Below are 18226 nucleotides of genomic sequence, written 5' to 3' on the forward strand. Positions count from 1 at the left end.
TAATTAACTCACTGTTGCTGAGTTTGGGGCTCTGGTTTGTATACACTGAGATGTCCACAAGGCTGAAGCTCAGGGAAGAGATTGGATTGGCAGAAGTCTGGAAGTTGTCAGTAAATAAATGGTTATCAAAGCTGTGGGAGGAGATAAGGTTGCACAGGGAGAGTGAGTTTAATGACTTCAGGAGAAGCAGCCCATGGACAGAACCCTGAGAAGCATCAGCAGAGATGGGCTGAAGCAGAGAAGCCCGTACAGGTCAATGAAAAAGAAAGGGCCAGAGTAGAAAGCAAACCAGGAAAGGGTTTTGGAACAAACTGGCCCACTTCTCCCCATTCCCACTCATACCCAGCAGTCTATGCTGCCATCCCCTCTTGCTTGGACCACTGCTCCAGCCTCCAGATGGCTCCCCATGTCCATTCTGCCACCTTCCATTCACTGTCACTTAGCTGCCATAGCAATGTTTCAAAAATGCAAAACCAGTCACATCACTGTCCTGCTTACAACTTTGCAATGGCTTCCTATTACACTTAGGATAAAGAACCAAAGTCTTTAACAACGCACTCAATCCATGTCTGAATGAACGAAGCCAAAGGAAGTGAGTGGTTCAAGGACTGGTGTCAAATGCTGATAAGCAGTTCAAGGAAAATAAATGCACTGGATGAGTGTGGGAAAGTTATGACCCTGGAGCTGTTTCACAGTGAGGTGGGGGGAAGGAGTTGAAGGCATGGAGTGAGGGGGTGAGTAGAGGTGATTATTTGTAAGAGTAGATTCTCCTTGAGAATAGAAGCTCTTAAACTTCAAAAAGGCATGAAGTAGATCTCATTTCATCTCTGTTCCTCAAAAGAGGCCAAATATAAGCCCGGAAAATAGGTTCTCAATAAATGTTCGCTGGAAAAAAAAAAAAGTGCTTCTGTTTCACAATTAGACCACTTGAATGCTCACAGAGCTTGCTATAATTCAAATACACTTTCATAGCTATCTCACCATGGCTCGGTGAGAAAACTGCCCGTGTAGACCAGACCTTCCAAGATGTGTTGCTTTTTATAGCCTTCATTTTTTTTAAAAGATTTGACAGAGAGAGAGAGAGAGAGAGAACACGCACATGCACAAGTGCGGGGAGGGGCAGAGAGAGAATCCTCAAGCCGATTCCCCACTGAGAGGCAAGTCCAAGGACACAGGGCTCAATCCCACGACCCAGGAGATCATGACCTGAGCTGACATGAAGAGTTGGAAGCTTAACCGACTGAGCCACCCAGGCGCCCCTATAGCCTTCATTTTTTTTTTTTTTTTTAAAGATTTTATTTATTTATTTGACAGAGAGATAGACAGAAGAGCACAAGCAGAGGGAGTGGCAGAGGGAGAGGGAGAAGCAGGCTCTGCACTGAGCAGGGAACCCGATGCGGGACTCGATCCCAGGACCCTGAGATCATGACCTGAGCCGAAGGCAGACGCTTAACCATCTGAGCCACCCAGGCGCCCTATAGCCTTCATTTTTAAGAGCTCTTTTTATCGTCCCCAACCCACCTGACCCTTGCATGGGGGAATCAGCGTAACATAGGGGCCATGGGGAGACATTAATTTTTAACTTTCATTTTGGAAGAACCGTGCATTCTGTAACCCTGCCAGATAAGAGACTTACGGGTCGCAGTTTGCCATATGAGGTCTCAGGAGTATGCCGTGGTGCCCGTGAGAATCCCGGTGACTCGGCAAGGAAGCTGTTTTCTAGGGGAGGGAACCAAGCAGCTCATTTTATTTGTGTTGTTGAGCAATAAAAATGCTAATGCAGATCCGTGTGCTCTTCAGGTGAACATGTGGATTTCTGAATGAAAATGAAGTTAGCTCCATGCCAGGAGAACGCTTACCATTTGCTGAAGGAGAGCGCGGGAAGTACTGGGAGCTCCTCTTCTCTGGGCTGGGGTAAGGGCTGCTGGGAGGCTGGTCATACAGCGGCAGTGGAGGCAGGGAGCCCGGCAGCTTGGGAGAAGGAGAGATCTGCCACAAAGGAAAGAGAGGCTACAAAGTGCTCACCGCAGGAAGGAGAGGCGATCTGGCTTCACTAATTCAGACATACTACTTTTCTCTGCAGCTCAGATAGGACTATTTATAATTTTTGTCAGCCTCATTAGAAGCACATGAGCTTAGAATAACAATCCCAAACCCTATTTTGTGATGCATTTAACTTTTTCCTCTCAGAGATCTCATTACACTACTGATTATAGTTTATCATAAACAGTCATCAAGTCAAACCATTCTCTAGAATTCTACTGAAAACATACCAAATCGGTCAATTCAATAAATGTGGTGAAGAACAAAAAAAACAGGACAAGTTCTGTTCTATTTTTTTGTTAAGATAAAATAATTGGCTGTTTCTGACTTCCCCAGGTTTTGTAAATGTCAGACTAAGTGATCACAATGTCACACAAACAAGGTGGGGAGACATGTTCCTTCTGGTGCTGGATCTGCCAGGCCTGCTGTGGCAGACCTGATTTAGGGGTTTCCTGTAAAGCCAAGTTTTGCTAGGATGTGCTGAGCCTAGAAACACATCAGTAAAACGGGGCTCTGGCAGGCTCATTAGTTCTCTGAAAAGGACTGGCAGGCAGGCTCTGCCCGTGATGGAGAGAAAGAGCAGTATTTTCACTACCTAAACTAAGCACGGAGACAATACATTCCCCCTCTGGTTTCTTTCTTTCTCCCTACCAAACCATTCTTTTGTATGTCATATACAATTTATCCTTTCGGTTAACTGATTCAGAGCACAAAAAGCAGGCAAATGGAGGTGTAATACGGCCATTAGCCAGGAGCCGGGTTGGTGAGTCTCTGCTTTTCCAAACTCAGTTTTGCAGAAACCTGGCAACAGAGGACTGGAGTGGGAAGGCGGGGCTGAGACTGTAGCCCACGTTTGCATGGGTCAACCACCCCTCGGGGGTTATTTTCTTTAAACACCTTTTAATTCAGCTTTCTCCCCTCTCACGTACCTGAATCTCTCTCACCCGCGGAGTATCACCGTTCTCTGAGGATGAAAGTTCTTCCACTAGCACCGATGGGAAAACTCCAATCCGCCCACTGAATTCCCCTTCCCAGAAGCCATCGTCATCCTGGTTTTCTTTGTTCAAGATTCGGATGATTGCTCCCTCAGGAAAGGATAATTCATCATCTGTCTGGCCCTCATAGTCATAAAGTGCTTTCACGAAACAGACTAGGTAGCAAAAGGGAGAAAAATGCATAAGGACATGGACAGCCAGGTTACTTTCGCAACCACCCCTACGCCCATGTGACAACTAAAAGACCATCATACAGGGTAAGAGTACAGCTGTAATTTTTTGACTTACTGAAGATCTACTTCAGGGTTCTACTGTACAGGATAAATGTGACCAAATAACAGAAAACATAAAACAGGAATAAAGTTTTGCTTTTTAACCCACTGAAGGCTGACTCCAGGGCAATACTGCTTAGGCCAAATGTGACCAAATAAAGAGTGCCTTGTTTCCGTCTTTACCACTGGCATCTCCGTTGAGGCTGCCTGAAACGAGCTCGGCCTCCGTGGAATTGCTGGATGTGTGGGACCGACTGTCCAAAGCAGCCAAGGACTGCAGCATGCTCAGTAGACTGTTCGAGGTGGGAAACTGTAGGTACTTTTCTGGCACATAACCCACTTGGCCAACTTTATTTCGAGCCTGAGTAAAAGACATGTGACAAAATAGGTTTGCACACACAATCTGGACAGGGCAAAACCAAAACCAAAACAAACTCCTAAAAATGTCACAAGAAGGGGCGATATGAGCAAAGGAATATACCTTTACCCAGTCTTCCATATCTCCATCTTCAATCACTTCTAACACCTCATGTTCCTCAATGGTCAACTCATCTGGTTGAGAAGCCTGCAATGTAGGATGGTCATGGACAAAATTAAAAAGGTTAGATAAAGAGCAGATGTATGCTGATCATAACAAAAACTGGGGATCAAAATATTGAAATGATTTTGAAGAACATACTGAACATAAAAATTTAAGGCTTGTAAAACTATCGTAATGAGGTGAAGTTTTGCTTTAAAAAACTAAACAAAATAAAGCTGCAACAAAAACTGGAGAAACGGAATCCTCAGGAGGCCATCAGGTGCGGTGAACTGTACAGCACTCTGCTGGAAGCAGGGCCCTGGGCTCCAGCTCCAGCTTATGTATCTATTGGTTAGGTTACTCAACTTCCTGATGCCTCCATTTCTTCAAAATGACACTCCTGCCATTTTGGGGAGGATGGGGGAGTCAGTGTGGGATGAGCAAGCTGAGAACCATGGTGATTTGGGAAGCACAGGCAGAGCAAGCACTGAACCGGAACTGCGCAGAGGGCACCATGGAGGTGCGCACCGTGAGAATGCAAACAGCTATGTGCATGGACTGGATGACAGCGTGAGCGGTGCCTGGAACTGATCTGGAGTCACTGTATGAAAAACAATGGCCAAGAGAAGAAAGCTGGGAAGGAAATGACTGAGATGGGTCACAATTTGGATTTATTACGCTCTAACTTAACTGTGAAGACTGGGCTGATCTGCCTAGGTGCTATTGTGCAAGCTGCTGTGATGGTTTTATTATCTCTGACAGCAGGAATCCACCAGCACCGGCCACCAGATACTGCTCCTGAGACTGCAGAATCTGAGAGCAAACTCTCAGGGGGAGAAACTGTGTGGCTGTGTTTCCTAAAGAGACTTGCTTGTCACATGTAGCAGGGAGAGGCCTGCTGGCATCTTCTGGCTCTCTGGTGAACAGTCTTAAAAGCGTTCCCCAAGTCCCAAGATTAGTCCCAACTATGCAACTATAAGACCATATAGTTTTTCAAATCTCACAATCTCAAAGTGTAAAATATCTCCAAGTTACACAAGCAAAAGTAAGGCAAGAAAATGGGTCACTTTATTAAGACTCACTTCCCATTTCACATGCATTGTAATATTTCATCAAACCCAGATTCGGGATGTTGCCACAACTGCTTGAGATGTTCAAATAGTACTGAGAATGGCTGGCCAGTTACAGAAATACTCCAGGACCAGAATTTTAAGTAAATTACCTGATTTCAAAATTGAGGGAAAAAAGGTCATTTATTCATGAGAGCTTTTCCAGTGAAATTTCTTGGCTAATCTGAAACCTCTCTATGCTTTGACTATACCAGCAAAAGGCAACAATATAACAAAGACATTTTCCCTAATTCCATGGGAAGACTTAAAAAGTATCAACACAATGGACTTCAATGTGTGAGAACAAAGCAGGAAGGATAAGAACACCTTTAAATATACTGTTGCCCTTGTAAAAAAGTCATAGAGGTCCATGCAAGTTGTTCAGTGCTACTATGTAGTATCAGCAGATACTAGGTTGATCATACCATCCCCAAACAGTGACCAATTCTTCCACTTGACAAGGTCAAGTCCTCTGCATGGATCTCAAGACTCTACAGAGTTTGGTTACTGTGGTCTCTCAATGCTTTGGCCCCACACACTATTCCCTAGTCTCTGGAACACACCATGTTATTCCTTGCCTCTATGCTTTTACCAGGCTGTTCCTTCTTTCCAGCAGGCCCTGCTCCCTCTTTCCCATCTGATGAATAGACTTAGATGACTGGGTTCAAGTCCAGCTTCAGTCTGTTTCTAAGGGCAAGTGACCATAAGACCTCTCTGAGCCTCAGTTTTCTTTTTTATTCCTATTAGAATGTAAGCTTCATGAAGGCAGAGATTTTTGTCTGTATTCATCAATGCCATATTCTGAAGCCTAGAAAAGAGCACAGGATGTTACACAGGAGGTGCTCAATTAATATTTGTTGAATTAATGGGTTGGTTGATAATATCTCCGATATTGAGTTATTGAAGAGATTAGAATAACATAAATATGGTACCAGGCACATAATACTTCACATATGTAGCTATTACTATTACTCATGATTTGAGACCCAGCTATTATGTTTTTCCAGACCACCCACCATGAGCTGGTGGCTTCTTCCTCCTTTTGTTGTAAGGCTTGTGCATCTCTCTAACTACCACGAACTACCATGGCACTCTGCTTAGTTGTTTGCCCTTGTAGGGTTCCCAGCAGAATGACTTACTTACTGCAGGGAATGTAATTCTTCTCATGTATCCCAACTAAAGAGAGAAAGTGGTCAGGAAGGGCTTACTAAATAAACACATGCTCTTACACTGCCCCCTGAAGTCCTAACTCCCAGGGACAACCAAACCCTAGAAGCAGCCAAGTGGTGCATCCCCACCACTCTCTCTCTCAATTTCCCATTTTCTTTGAAAACAATGTGCTTTTTCCTGATTAAAATAATACATGTTCACTGTAGAAAAGCTGGAAATATGTATAATCGAAATCTTAAGGTACATGTAATTTGGCATCTTACTCTTCTGACCTATCATTGCTTCTTACATAAAAAGACTCTCATTAATGTAATTTTCAATTATCTTGATAATATTTTATATACATTATTATTGAATGGTTAATTTATTTAGCTATTCTCTTATCGGATAGCCAACTTCAAGCTATTATAAAATAGCACTATGATGAAAGAACATTTTGTATCAAAACCTTTTTCTAAGTTGTGGGTCATTTCCTTAAGATATATGCTAGTAGGGGCACAGATTATGAGCATTTTTAAGGCTTTTGAATCTAATCCTTAAATATAACTTTTCTTTGTTCTCACCAGATTAATCCAGGCCTCCTTTCCAGGTCTGGACTATAGGCTTATAGTCCATTTCTAGGCTTACAGTTCATTTCTCTTTAATCTATCCTGTACCGTGTCTATACCATGACCAGGGTTGTTACCTTCTTAAAAACCCCATCTGATTTTAGGACATCCAAAGGTTCTCACCAGCCAGGATACAAACCATACTTCAGTCTGGTTTCCAAGGCCCTTTACTAACAGTAAACATCTTTATTTCCAGCAGCTCTAATCCCTACACCTGATGCTCACCCCCTACTGAATGTAACATTTCCTGAACACCCCATACTGTCATCCACCTCTGTCTCTGTATCTGTTCTTTTTGCCTAGAAGGCTCTTTCCCTTCTCACTGTATTTAGTAAGATCTTACTCATGACCTAATTTAAGTGCCACCTCATCTATGAAATTTCTCCCATCACAGGAAAAAATTAGTGGTTTTAACCTCTACTATAAATGTTTTTATACATATTCTATTTTTCAGTTTAATATTTACTTCCCCCAGACTATCCATTCGGCGGGGGGCAGGAATTGTGTCACATTAATTCTTGCATCCCTGAAACTTATCAGGCACTAAATAAATGTTTGTTCAGTGACGAACTAGTTAAATAGATTTTTATAGTCTGCTTTATCATAGGGACATGCCTGGCATATGCCAATAGAGGGAATGCTGGAGGGATGTGAGCTATTTATAATCACTCAGCCTCTTGGGATCCTCTCCATTTAAGGACCTTAAATTTTAAATTCTGGAACTTCAAAGTAAATATAATATTGAGAGGTGAGATGAGAAAACATTCCCAACCCTAGTTTTATAATACTCTGTAACACCTTTCCAACTATCTCAGAAGATGCTTTGAAATTTTCAAAACATTATCAAAATAGTTTACTTCCTCTTTTAGAAAAGAGAAGTATTCATAATTTAAGTATATAATGAAAGGATGTTAAACTAAAAAGTCTGGGAATCACTGATGTTGAAGAGTATATACTGCCAAGCTGTGGCCATCCAGGGACAGTGGGAGTGAGACTGTCCCCCATGTATGGCTGTTAAAGATTCTTTCCAGACACTTCTTCTGTTGTTGTCCCTTAAGCATTGGGTGTCCATCAGCATGGGAGCCAGAGGAGGATTCATTTGTTTATGCCTTCCTTATATCATTCATGTATTTATCCCACAATTATTTACTGAGGACCTGCCGTGTGCCAGGTACCGGCCTGCAGCTGGAGACACACAGACAAGGTACACGGATACGGACCGGGTTTCTGCTTTTATGGACCTTTAGTGCAGAATCAAGACAAAGAAATATAAAAACAAATATGATTAAGTTTGGCTGGTGGTAAGTGCTATATAGTAAATAAAAGAGGGAAAAGGGCAATGGGAAGAGAGTAGTGAATGAGAATTTGGCTTTTATTAGGTTGTCAGGGGAGACCTGAGGAGGCACTATTTGAGCTAAGCCTCAATGAAGAGCAGTATGCAGCCAACCAAAATCTGGGGAAAGATGGTTCTAGGTAGAGGGAGCAGCAAGTGCAAAGTTGTCAAGTTAGGAAGGAGCATGGTGCCACGGTGGCTAATGGGTGGTGAGTGGGTTGGTTAGAATGGTCTGACACGAAGCTAGGGAGACTGTAAGGGGCCAGATCAATCTGAACATTATAAACTCTAGGGAAGAGTTTGTCTTCCTATGTGTGATGGAAAGCTTATAAAAAGTTTTTAGGCAAGGGAATAAAATAATCTCCTTTATTTGTTAAAGATAATTTTGGCTGCAAAGTGAACAATGGACTGTTGGGAGGGAGGTAAGTATGTAGAAGGGATACCAATTATGGGTTTTTGTTGTTGTTGTTGTTTTTCTTTTACAGTAATTGAAACAATGGCCTAGACCAAGATGGTGAAAAGTGAATGGATTCAGGATATGTTTTGGAGGTAGAGTCAACAGGGCTGGTTGATGGACTAGATGAGTGGAGGGAAATTCAATGTACTTTGTATGAGTAAAAAATTTATGTGTAAGTAGAGCAGGGGTGAGAGAGATGAAAAACTATTACACCAAATCAGGATTTGAAATTCTGGCATCTATTTATCTAGGTCCCTGCTTACCATGGAAACAAGAGGTGGTTATATTAAGATTAGGAAAGGTAAAGTTTAACAAAACTTTTGTAAAACAATTTTCTTTTAGTATCAGTTTGGAGGGTCATCCTCCTAATGGAGGGTCTTGTGCCAAAGCATCCAACTGATAATAAGGGTAAGATTTCAGTTTACTAAAAATTTACTAGATGCCAGGCACTGTACTAAGTGCTTTGCTATAAAAGTGTTATCTCACTTAATCTTCAAACTAGCCCTCTGATATTATCCCCATAATATAGGTAAGAAAACTGAGGCTCACAGAGACCAAGGGGCTAGTGTGGTCAGATAGCTTGTAAATGGCAGAGACAGGATTTTTATCCAGGCAGTCTGATGTCAGAGCCTAGACTGTTCACTATTATGTTATATTATCTCTAACGTTAACTGAACACCAATTTTATAGTAAGCACACTATGTGAGGCTGGGTAGACATAGTCACGTGTGTCTTCAGGGTTGCCACAATTTAATATGAGCAATAGGTTAGAGAAATACACACCTTATAGGAATAAACAACTTTGCAGGTAAGTGGATAATTTCTTAAGGTGCCAGATGGGCTGGAACTGCTGTCATCAAAAACATCCATGTTGTCTTCAAACTCTTCTCCTTCTTCTCTTTCAGGATCTGCATTAAGCTAGGGAAAATTAGAAGCCATTGGCTAGCTTGCTTACTTCAAGAAAATGGTTGAAAGCAGGAAAAAACACTTAAAACCTGATTGTTTCAAAATATAATTTACTTACTCAACTGCACATAGAAAAAAAGTATCTATTCTCACTTGTATTTTTCCTGTTATGAAAAGACCAGTTTTTTTTTTTAAGATTTTATTTTTATTATTTTTATTTTGAGAGAGTGAGTGAGAGCACGCCTGCATGCACATGTGAGAGTGGGGCGGGGGGCAGAGGGAGAGAGAGAATCTTAAGCAGTCTCCGTGCCCAGCATGGAGCCCGACATGGGGCTCAATCTCACAACCCTGAGATCATGATGTGAGCCAAAACCAAGAGTTGGTGCTTAACCAGCTGTGCCCCTAAGATTTTATTTTATTTCTTTCTTAAAATGCCATTGAGGCATTTTATTTGCATGAATGTATCCCCAGAAAAAAAATCCCAGGATTTTCCCTCCTGTGTTTTTGTCTTGCTTCTTCACTGTCCATGATGCCAGCTGAGGTTGTCAGGACAATGAAACCAAACTGGCGGGATGGGAGCAGGTTATTCTGCCATTTTTCTAGATCTTTCAGTTGTACATCAAAATCTGGGGCTGATCACTCCACACTTGTTTAACCTGCCCATGAGGTTCACAACAATTTTCCCAGCTCTGTGATCATCAGTGATTTCAAATTCACCAATGTAACCATGCTTCATCATCACCGTGAGGAACCAGAGGATGACTTTGGAGCATGGTCTAATAAGAACCTGGCGTTTGTCTCTCTTTTCAGCATTGTTAATGCTCTTGAGGGCATCTGCCAGGACATTCATGTGCATCATTATGGCGACACAGAGAGATGGCGGAAAGCAGATTTTATTTCTAAGTAATCTCTACATGCAATGTGGGACTCAAACTCACAGCCCCAAGATCGAGAGTCGCATGCTCCACTGACTGAGCCAGCCAGGGGCCCTGAAAGGACCAGGTTTTTAAAAAAACAAAAAACAAAAAACAAAAAAACAAAAACAAGAGTAAAATGTCTTTCAAATATATAAGAAATGTTTATCAGTGTCCTTTCTCTTTTCACTGTTAAATACTAATAAAGGCCTCTTACCATTTTCTTTTTTATTATTTATTATTATTTTTTTAAAGATTTTGACAGAGAGAGACACAGTGAGAGCAGGAACACAAGCAGGGGGAGTGGGAGAGGGAGAAGCAGGCCTCCCGCCGAGCAAGGAGCCTGACGTGGGGCCCGATCCCATGACCCTGGGATCATGACCCCAGCCAAAGGCAGATGCCTAACGACTGAGCCACCCAGGTGCCCCAGCCTCTTACCATTTTAAACTGATCATATGGGGAAACGTTAGAAAGATTTCTAAAGATACCAAGGATTTGGAGAAACAGGCTTTCCTCTATTGTTGATAGAAATGTAAACTGATACATCCTTAAAAAAACAACACCGGCCTACTGCAATTAAAAACTAAACATATCACCTGATCTAGCAATTTTTTTTTTTTTTTTTTTAAATTTTATTTATTTGAGAGAGGATGAGAGGAGAGAGAGAGAGCACATGAGAGGGGGGAGGGTCAGAGGGAGAAGCAGACTCCCTGCTGAGCAGGGAGCCCGATGCGGGACTCGATCCCGGGACTCCAGGATCATGACCTGAGCCGAAGGCAGTCGATTAACCAACTGAGCCACCCAGGCGCCCTGATCTAGCAATTTCACTTTTATGAATCCCTTATGGAGAAATAAAAGCATCAGGAGGTAAAACTATAGATCTTACCCAACTTACAATGGGGTTATGTCCAAATAAACACATCGTAAGTTGAAAAATATCCTGAGTTGAAAAATGCATTCAATACACTTAACCTACCGAACATCATAGCTTAGCCTAGCCTACCTTAAACACGCTCAGAACACTTACATTAGCCTACAGTTGGGCAAAACCACCTAAAACAAAGACTATTTTGTAAAAATAAAGTGACGAATATCTCATTTAATTTACAGATGGTCCCCAACTTAAAATGGTTTGACTTATAATTTTTCAATTTTGCAATGGTATGAAAGCAACACACACTGAGGAGAAACCATACTTTAAACTTTGACCTTTGCCCAGGCTACAATATGTGGTACAATGTTCTCTTGTGAGGCTGGGCAGCAGCTGTGCCCGCAAGGCCATGAAGGTAAACAAGGTGCCCTCACAACCATTCTGTATCCGTATGATGATTCTGTTGTTCACTTTCAGTGTAGTATTCAGGAACTGGGTAAAAAAATGTATTTGCCTAGAGTACTATTCATAATATTAAAGTACAAATAGTATTTATATGAACATAAATATCTGACAGGGGGAGGCAGAGTAAGAAAAACAAAGACCGGAGAATAGAGATGGCTGACTTGTGTTTTATGTACCTCTGTACTATCTGAACTATTAGAATATCTTACTTTTTAAACTAAAAATCCAACAAACAGGAAACAAAACAGGCAAAGTTTGTCTTTAGTTACACAAAAGCATTTATTTAGCTACTTTTTCCCATGTTCAAATATGCAAAGGCATGCATGTTTACAACATTAAAGATAGAAGGACTGAACAGTCAGAATTAGGCCTCACAATAGAAAGAATAACTGAAATATCAAATCCCCACAATAAGCTGAACACTGTGCCAGGCTCGTAGACATGAAACGAAGGACACAGTTTGCTTTGCAGGAGCTCATACTCTAGAGTGGAGAAACTGCCACCACTAAATGCTGAATGTGCAGGGGGGCCTCTGAATAGGAAGAGGTGTTTGCAGAAGGTCAAGACTCCCTGGCATTCAGCGAGTTGCAACATAGAGGCTGCCTATATTGTCCAATTCTACTTCTTAATGAATTAAAGTGATTTCTCTTGAGTAATTATTAACATTTAAAACTGACTCTAGGGCGCCTGGGTGGCTCAGTCGTTAAGCGTCTGCCTTCGGCTCAGGTCATGATCCCAGGGTCCTGGGATCGAGTCCCACATCGGGCTCCCTGTTCGGTGGGAGGCCTGCTTCTCCCTCTCCCACTCCCCCTGCTTCTGTTCCTGCTCTCGCTGTCTCTCTATCAAATAAATAAATAAAATCTTAAAAAAAAATAAATAAAATAAAACTGACTCTATAAAATTCTATAGAGCCTTCTAAAAGAATAAATGGCACATATTTCCTGTCAAAGGTACTGCCTACATTTCAAAGCCCTTGTAATATTCTCATTTATAACTATTCCTGGAAATTCTTCACATTTGAATGAGATAATCATGTGCCTCATCTTACAAATAATTCATCTATGGTCAGTCACGTCAATGACAAAGTAAGACTCAAATCTTGACCTTTCAAATCATCTCAGGCTATGATACCATCACTTTCCAAAAGGGCATTGTGTCATATAAAAGATGAGGATCACATGCTAGAAACTGCCATAAAAGGTAAACATATTTACATATACTTAGAAGACACAGCTTTCGTACTCTAGTAGAGGTTACAGACATTTAAAAAAAAAATCCATAACCAGGCATTGCAACAGAACAACACAAAACACCCATACATCTATAAAAACTAAAATTAGAGCCAATGTGGGTAGAATATGCTTCCAAAAATATATAAGGAATGTTAATATGCACTGTGCTGTGGCACTGGGAATCAATCCAAAACATTTTATCTTGGCAACACTGTTTGATACTAAACATTCTTTTCTTTCCCCTTTATTCTGAGTTCATTGTCTGATTCTCATGGAAGGGAATGAAAAGTTTCAGTGACAGCAACGGGGGTCAGGGCCATGTGCTTTTTCATCGCTCCAGCAGCTTTCCAAAGTATGTCACTGCTGAATAACTTCTGCTTTTTCCCTCTTTCACCCTCTGTAACTTCACTGTTACAATGTTTTCTTGACCCAGCATTTCTAAAATCACATTCTTCCTGTTTCTTAACAATAGCTCTCTTAGCCCTTTTCCTTCCTGCCACCTGACAGAACTTCAATTAAAACTATTCTTTCTAGCTGTACTAATGTTTTTCCTTTCTTAGATGTTGTAAAATGCTTACTCTCTTTGCAGGGGCAGATAAGAAAAAGCTTTCTGAGTTGGTATTAGTAGCTGTCTCTTTGTATTCAGCAAAACAACCTCTGAAGGGTTTCCTCAACTTTATGGTACTGTAATGAGCTAGAAAGCAATACTGGGTCCTCGGGTCTGACGGACTTGAGTGTGAAAGCTGACTATACCACTTACTGTTGTGTGACCTCCGGCAAATTATTTACCTTCTCAGCTTCAATTACTTTATCTTATAATGAAGACAATTACTACTTCATAGGGTTATCATAAGGATTAAATGAGGTAACTTATTTATTTATTTATTTTTAAAGATTTATTTATTTATTTATTTGAGAGAGAGAGAGAGCACAAGCAGGGGGAGCAGCAGAGGGAGAGGGAGAAGCAGGCTCCCAGCTGAGCAGGGAGCCCAATGTGGGGCTCCATCCCAGGACCCTGGGATCATGACCTGAGCCGAAGGCAGACGCTTAACGACTGAGACACCCAGGCGCCCCAGAGGTAACATATTTAAACCCATAACACATGCTGGATTCATAGAAGGTACTTAATAAATCATTACTCCTTTTTTTTTTTTTTTGATGAGGAAAGAAGAAATTACATAAAGAATCTGGTGATATTCAATACAGAGGAAGGCAGCTCCTTATAACTGACTAGCAGAACCTCTGAGTTTCATTTGGACAGAGAAGTGATCACATTGAACATCATTCCAAATACAACACAAGTAGATTATAGAGGATGATGCTGAAGATATCAGCAACATAGATTTCTGCTTCCAGATAAGATGGAGTATCAAGGACCAGATTTAAACTCCTTCCAGAAACAACTATAGAACTCAAAATATATGAACACTGGACATCACTGAAGGACAGTGATCCCTGGGGGATGGGAAACAGTTTCCTCAACTTAGGAAACAACTATTGGAATCCAAACGAATCAGAATAAAGGTAATAAAAACCAGAGCAGAAATCAATACAACAGAAAACAGAAAAACAACAGGGAAAAAAAAAAATCAATGAAGTTAAAAGCTGTTTCTTTGTGAAGATCTATCAAATGGATAAACTCTAGCAGAATGATCAGGAAAAAAGTGGAGACACAATTAACCAATATCAAGAATGAGAAGCGGGGTGCCTGGGTGGCTCAGTCGTAAGTGTCTGCCTTCGGCTCGGGTCATAATCCCAGGGTCCTGGGATCGAGCCTCGCATCGGGCTCCCTGCTTGGCGGGAAGCATGCTTCTCCTCCCCCTCCCACTCCCCCTGTTTGTGTTCTCTCTCTCTCACTGTATCTCTCTCTGTCAAATAAATAAATAAAATCTTAAAAAAAAAAAAAGAATGAGAAGCGATGCCACACTACAGAGTCTCTAGATAATCAAAGAATAAGAAAGGAATATTATAAACAATTTGTTTCAATAAAGTCGGCCAACTTAGAATGGACAAATTCCCTGAAAGACACAAATAAATTATCAAAGTCCACTCAAGAAGAAAAACCTGAATAATCCTCTATCTACTAAAGAAATTGAGTTTGTTAAAAAAAAAAAAAAAAACTTCCACAAAGAAAACTCTATGCTCAGATAACTACCCTGATGAATTATAGCAAATATTTAAGGAAGAAAAAATTCTACACAATTCTAAGCTTCCAGAAAATAGAAGAGGAAAGGATACTTTTCAAATCACTGTAAAACAAGCATTACAAGAGAAGAAAACTATAGACTAGTATCTGCCATGAACAGAAATACAAAAATGCTTATGGAAATTTTAACAAATCAATTCCACTAAATATATAAAGGGTAATATATCATGAGTCAAGTGGAGTTTATCAGTAATGCAAAGTTTGTTTAATAGCTGAAAAATCATCAATGCAATCTATGATATAAATAAACTAAAAAAGAAAAATCATTTGACAAGATTCAACATCCACTGCTATCAGCAAACTAAATAGGAATAGAGGAAACTCCTCAACATGGTAAAGGGCATCTACAAAAACCTTACTGTTAACATCATACTTAATGGTGAAAGACTGAATGCTTTCTCCCTAAGTGCAGAAACAAGGCAAGGACATCTGTCAGCTCTCACCACTTCAATTCAGCATTGTACTGGAGATTCTAGCTGTTACGGTAAGGGGAAAAAAGGAAGCAGTAAAAATGTCTTTTTTTTTTTTTTAAGATTTTATTTATTTATTTGACAGAGAGAGACACAGTGAGAGAGGGAACACAAGCAGGGGGAGTGGGAGAGGGAGAAGCAGGCTTCCTGCGGAGCAGGGAGCCTGACGCGGGGCTCAATCCCAGGACCCCGGGATCATGACCTGAGCTGAAGGCAGACGCTTAATGACTGAGCCACCCAGGCGCCCCTAAAAATCTCTTAATATGCAGGTGACATGATTATCTACATAAAGGACATACACAAAAGCTATTATAACTAATAAATGAGTTTAGCAGGTTTTCAGGATATAAGATCAATATGCAAAAATCAATCATATTTCTATGTGTTAGCAATGAACAATTGGAAATTAAAATAAAAAACCATTTACAATAGCACCAAAAACTATAAAATAGTTATGTCTGAAAAAAGATGTGCAAGACCTATATATTAAAAGCTACAAAATATTGCTGAGCAAAATAAAAGACCTAAATAAGTGGAGAGGTATTATGTTAATGGATTGGAAGACTCAACATTGTTAAAATATCAACTGTCTTCAAACTGATCTAAAGATTCATCACAATCCTATTTAAAAAAATCCGGGTAGGTTTTCTATCTGGTAGGTAGAAAACTGATTTTAAATTAATATGGAAATGCAAAAGACACAGATTATCCAAAACAACCTTGAGAAACGGGGCGCGTGGGTGGCTCAGTGGGTTGAGTGACTGCCTTCGGCTCAGGTCATGATCCTGGAGTCCCGGGATCGAGTCCCACATCGGGCTCCCTGCTTAGCAGGGAGTCTGCTTCTCCCTCTGACCCTCCCCCGTCTTGTGCTCTCTCTCTCTCATTCTCTCTCTCAAATAAATAAATAAAATCTTAAAAAAACCCAAAAACAACCTTGAGAAAGAAGAAGAAAATTAGAGGTTAACTAGACTGGATTTAAAAAAAAGAGAGTGAGAAGTTGAAGGATTTACACTACCTAACTGAAAGGCTAATTATGAAGTTACATTAATCAAAACAGTATAGTATTGGCATCAAGCTAGATAAACAGATGAATGAGGAAGAAGTCCGAAAATAAACCCACACATACATGGTTAATTGATTTTTGACAAAAATGTGAAGGTAATTCAGTGGAGAAAGGGCAGTCTTTTCAACAATAGAAAGGAACGTTTACTCATTCTTCTTACCATATACAAAGATTAATTCACACTGGACCACAGATTTAAATGTATAACCTGAAACTATAAAATTTCTAGAAGAAAATATAGGAAAAAATCTTTATGACCTTGGGTTTGGCAAAGATTTGTCAAAGAAATCATAGCTTTTTGTCAAAGCTACCATACCACACCACACCATAGCACGGTCCATAAAAGAAAAAAAATAGTTAAGTTGGACTTCATCAAAATTAAAAATGTCTGCTCTTTGAAAGATACTTTTTTTTTCATTTTTTATTTTTTATTAACATATAATGTATTATTTGTTTCAGAGGTACAGGTCTGTGATTCATCAGTCTTACACAATTCACAGCACTCACCATAGCATACACCCTCCCCAATGTCCACCACCAGCCACCCCATCCCTCCCACCCCCCACCACTCCAGCAACCCTCAGTTTGTTTCCTGAGATTAAAAGTCTCTTATGGTTTGTCTCCCTCTCTGGTTTCATTTTGTTTCATTTTCCCCTCCCTTCCTCTATGATCCTCTGTCTTGTTTCTCAAATTCCTCATATCAGGAGATCATATGATAATTGTCTTTCTCTGATTGAATTATTTCGCTTAGCATAATACCCTCTGGTTCCATCCATGTCGCTGCAAATGGCAAGATTTCATTTTTTTGATGGCTGCATAATATTCCATTGTATATATATACCACATCTTCTTTATCCATTCATCTGTTGATGGACATCTTGGCTCTTTCCATAGTTTGGCTATTGTGGACATTGCTGCTATAAACATTGGAGTGCATGTGCCCCTTCGGATCACTACATTTGTATCTTTGGGGTAAATATCCATCAGTGCAATTGCTGGGTCGTAAGGTAGCTCTATTTTCAACTTTTTGTGGAACCTCCATACTGTTTTCTAGAGTGGCTGCACCAGCTTGCCTTCTTGAAAGATATTGTTAAAATGAAAAGACAAGCCATAATCATGTATCTGATAAAGGGTTTGTACACAGAATATAAAAAACTCTCAAAACTTAAAAGAAAACAAACAGGGCACCTGGGTGGCTCAGTTGGTTAAGCGACTGCCTTCGGCTCAGGTCATGATCCTGGAGTCCCTGGATCAAGTCCCGCATTGGGCTCCCTGTTCGGCAGGAAGTCTGCTTCTCCCTCTGACCCTCCTCCCTCTCATGTGCTTGCTCTCTCATTCTCCCTCTCAAAAAAAAAAAAAAAAAAAAAAAAAAAAATCTTTAAAAAAAAAAAGAAAACAAACAACCCAATAAAATATGGGCAAAAGATCTGAACAGACACTTCACCAAAGAAGATATACAGATGGCAAATAAGCATATGAGAAGATGCTCAATATTATCAATGAAATGCAAATTAAAATTACAATGATACACTACTGTACACTCATCAGAATGTTAAAATTAAAAAGACTGACCATACTAAGTGTGGGCGAGA

General features: G+C 40.5%; 1 protein-coding gene and 1 pseudogene across 3 annotated transcripts in view; both read right to left on the bottom strand.

Moving 5' to 3' along the window:
- FCHSD2 (FCH and double SH3 domains 2) overlaps window positions 1-18226 on the bottom strand; it is a 303487-nt gene that overhangs the window by 2923 nt on the left and 282338 nt on the right. For all 3 annotated transcript variants that reach the window (XM_078058511.1, XM_036119468.2, XM_036119470.2), the window contains 6 exons: window positions 9291-9425; window positions 3792-3875; window positions 3494-3671; window positions 2973-3193; window positions 1860-1989; window positions 1637-1719 (listed from right to left, as the gene is read on the bottom strand). In XM_078058511.1, the coding sequence (XP_077914637.1) occupies window positions 1637-1719; window positions 1860-1989; window positions 2973-3193; window positions 3494-3671; window positions 3792-3875; window positions 9291-9425 (831 nt within the window). The remainder of the gene's footprint in view (window positions 1-1636; window positions 1720-1859; window positions 1990-2972; window positions 3194-3493; window positions 3672-3791; window positions 3876-9290; window positions 9426-18226) is intronic.
- On the bottom strand, window positions 9824-10508 carry LOC144379488 (small ribosomal subunit protein uS8 pseudogene; annotated as a pseudogene).

This window comes from Halichoerus grypus, chromosome 11, assembly GCF_964656455.1.
Source record: "Halichoerus grypus chromosome 11, mHalGry1.hap1.1, whole genome shotgun sequence".
NCBI classification, from domain to species: domain Eukaryota; kingdom Metazoa; phylum Chordata; class Mammalia; order Carnivora; family Phocidae; genus Halichoerus; species Halichoerus grypus.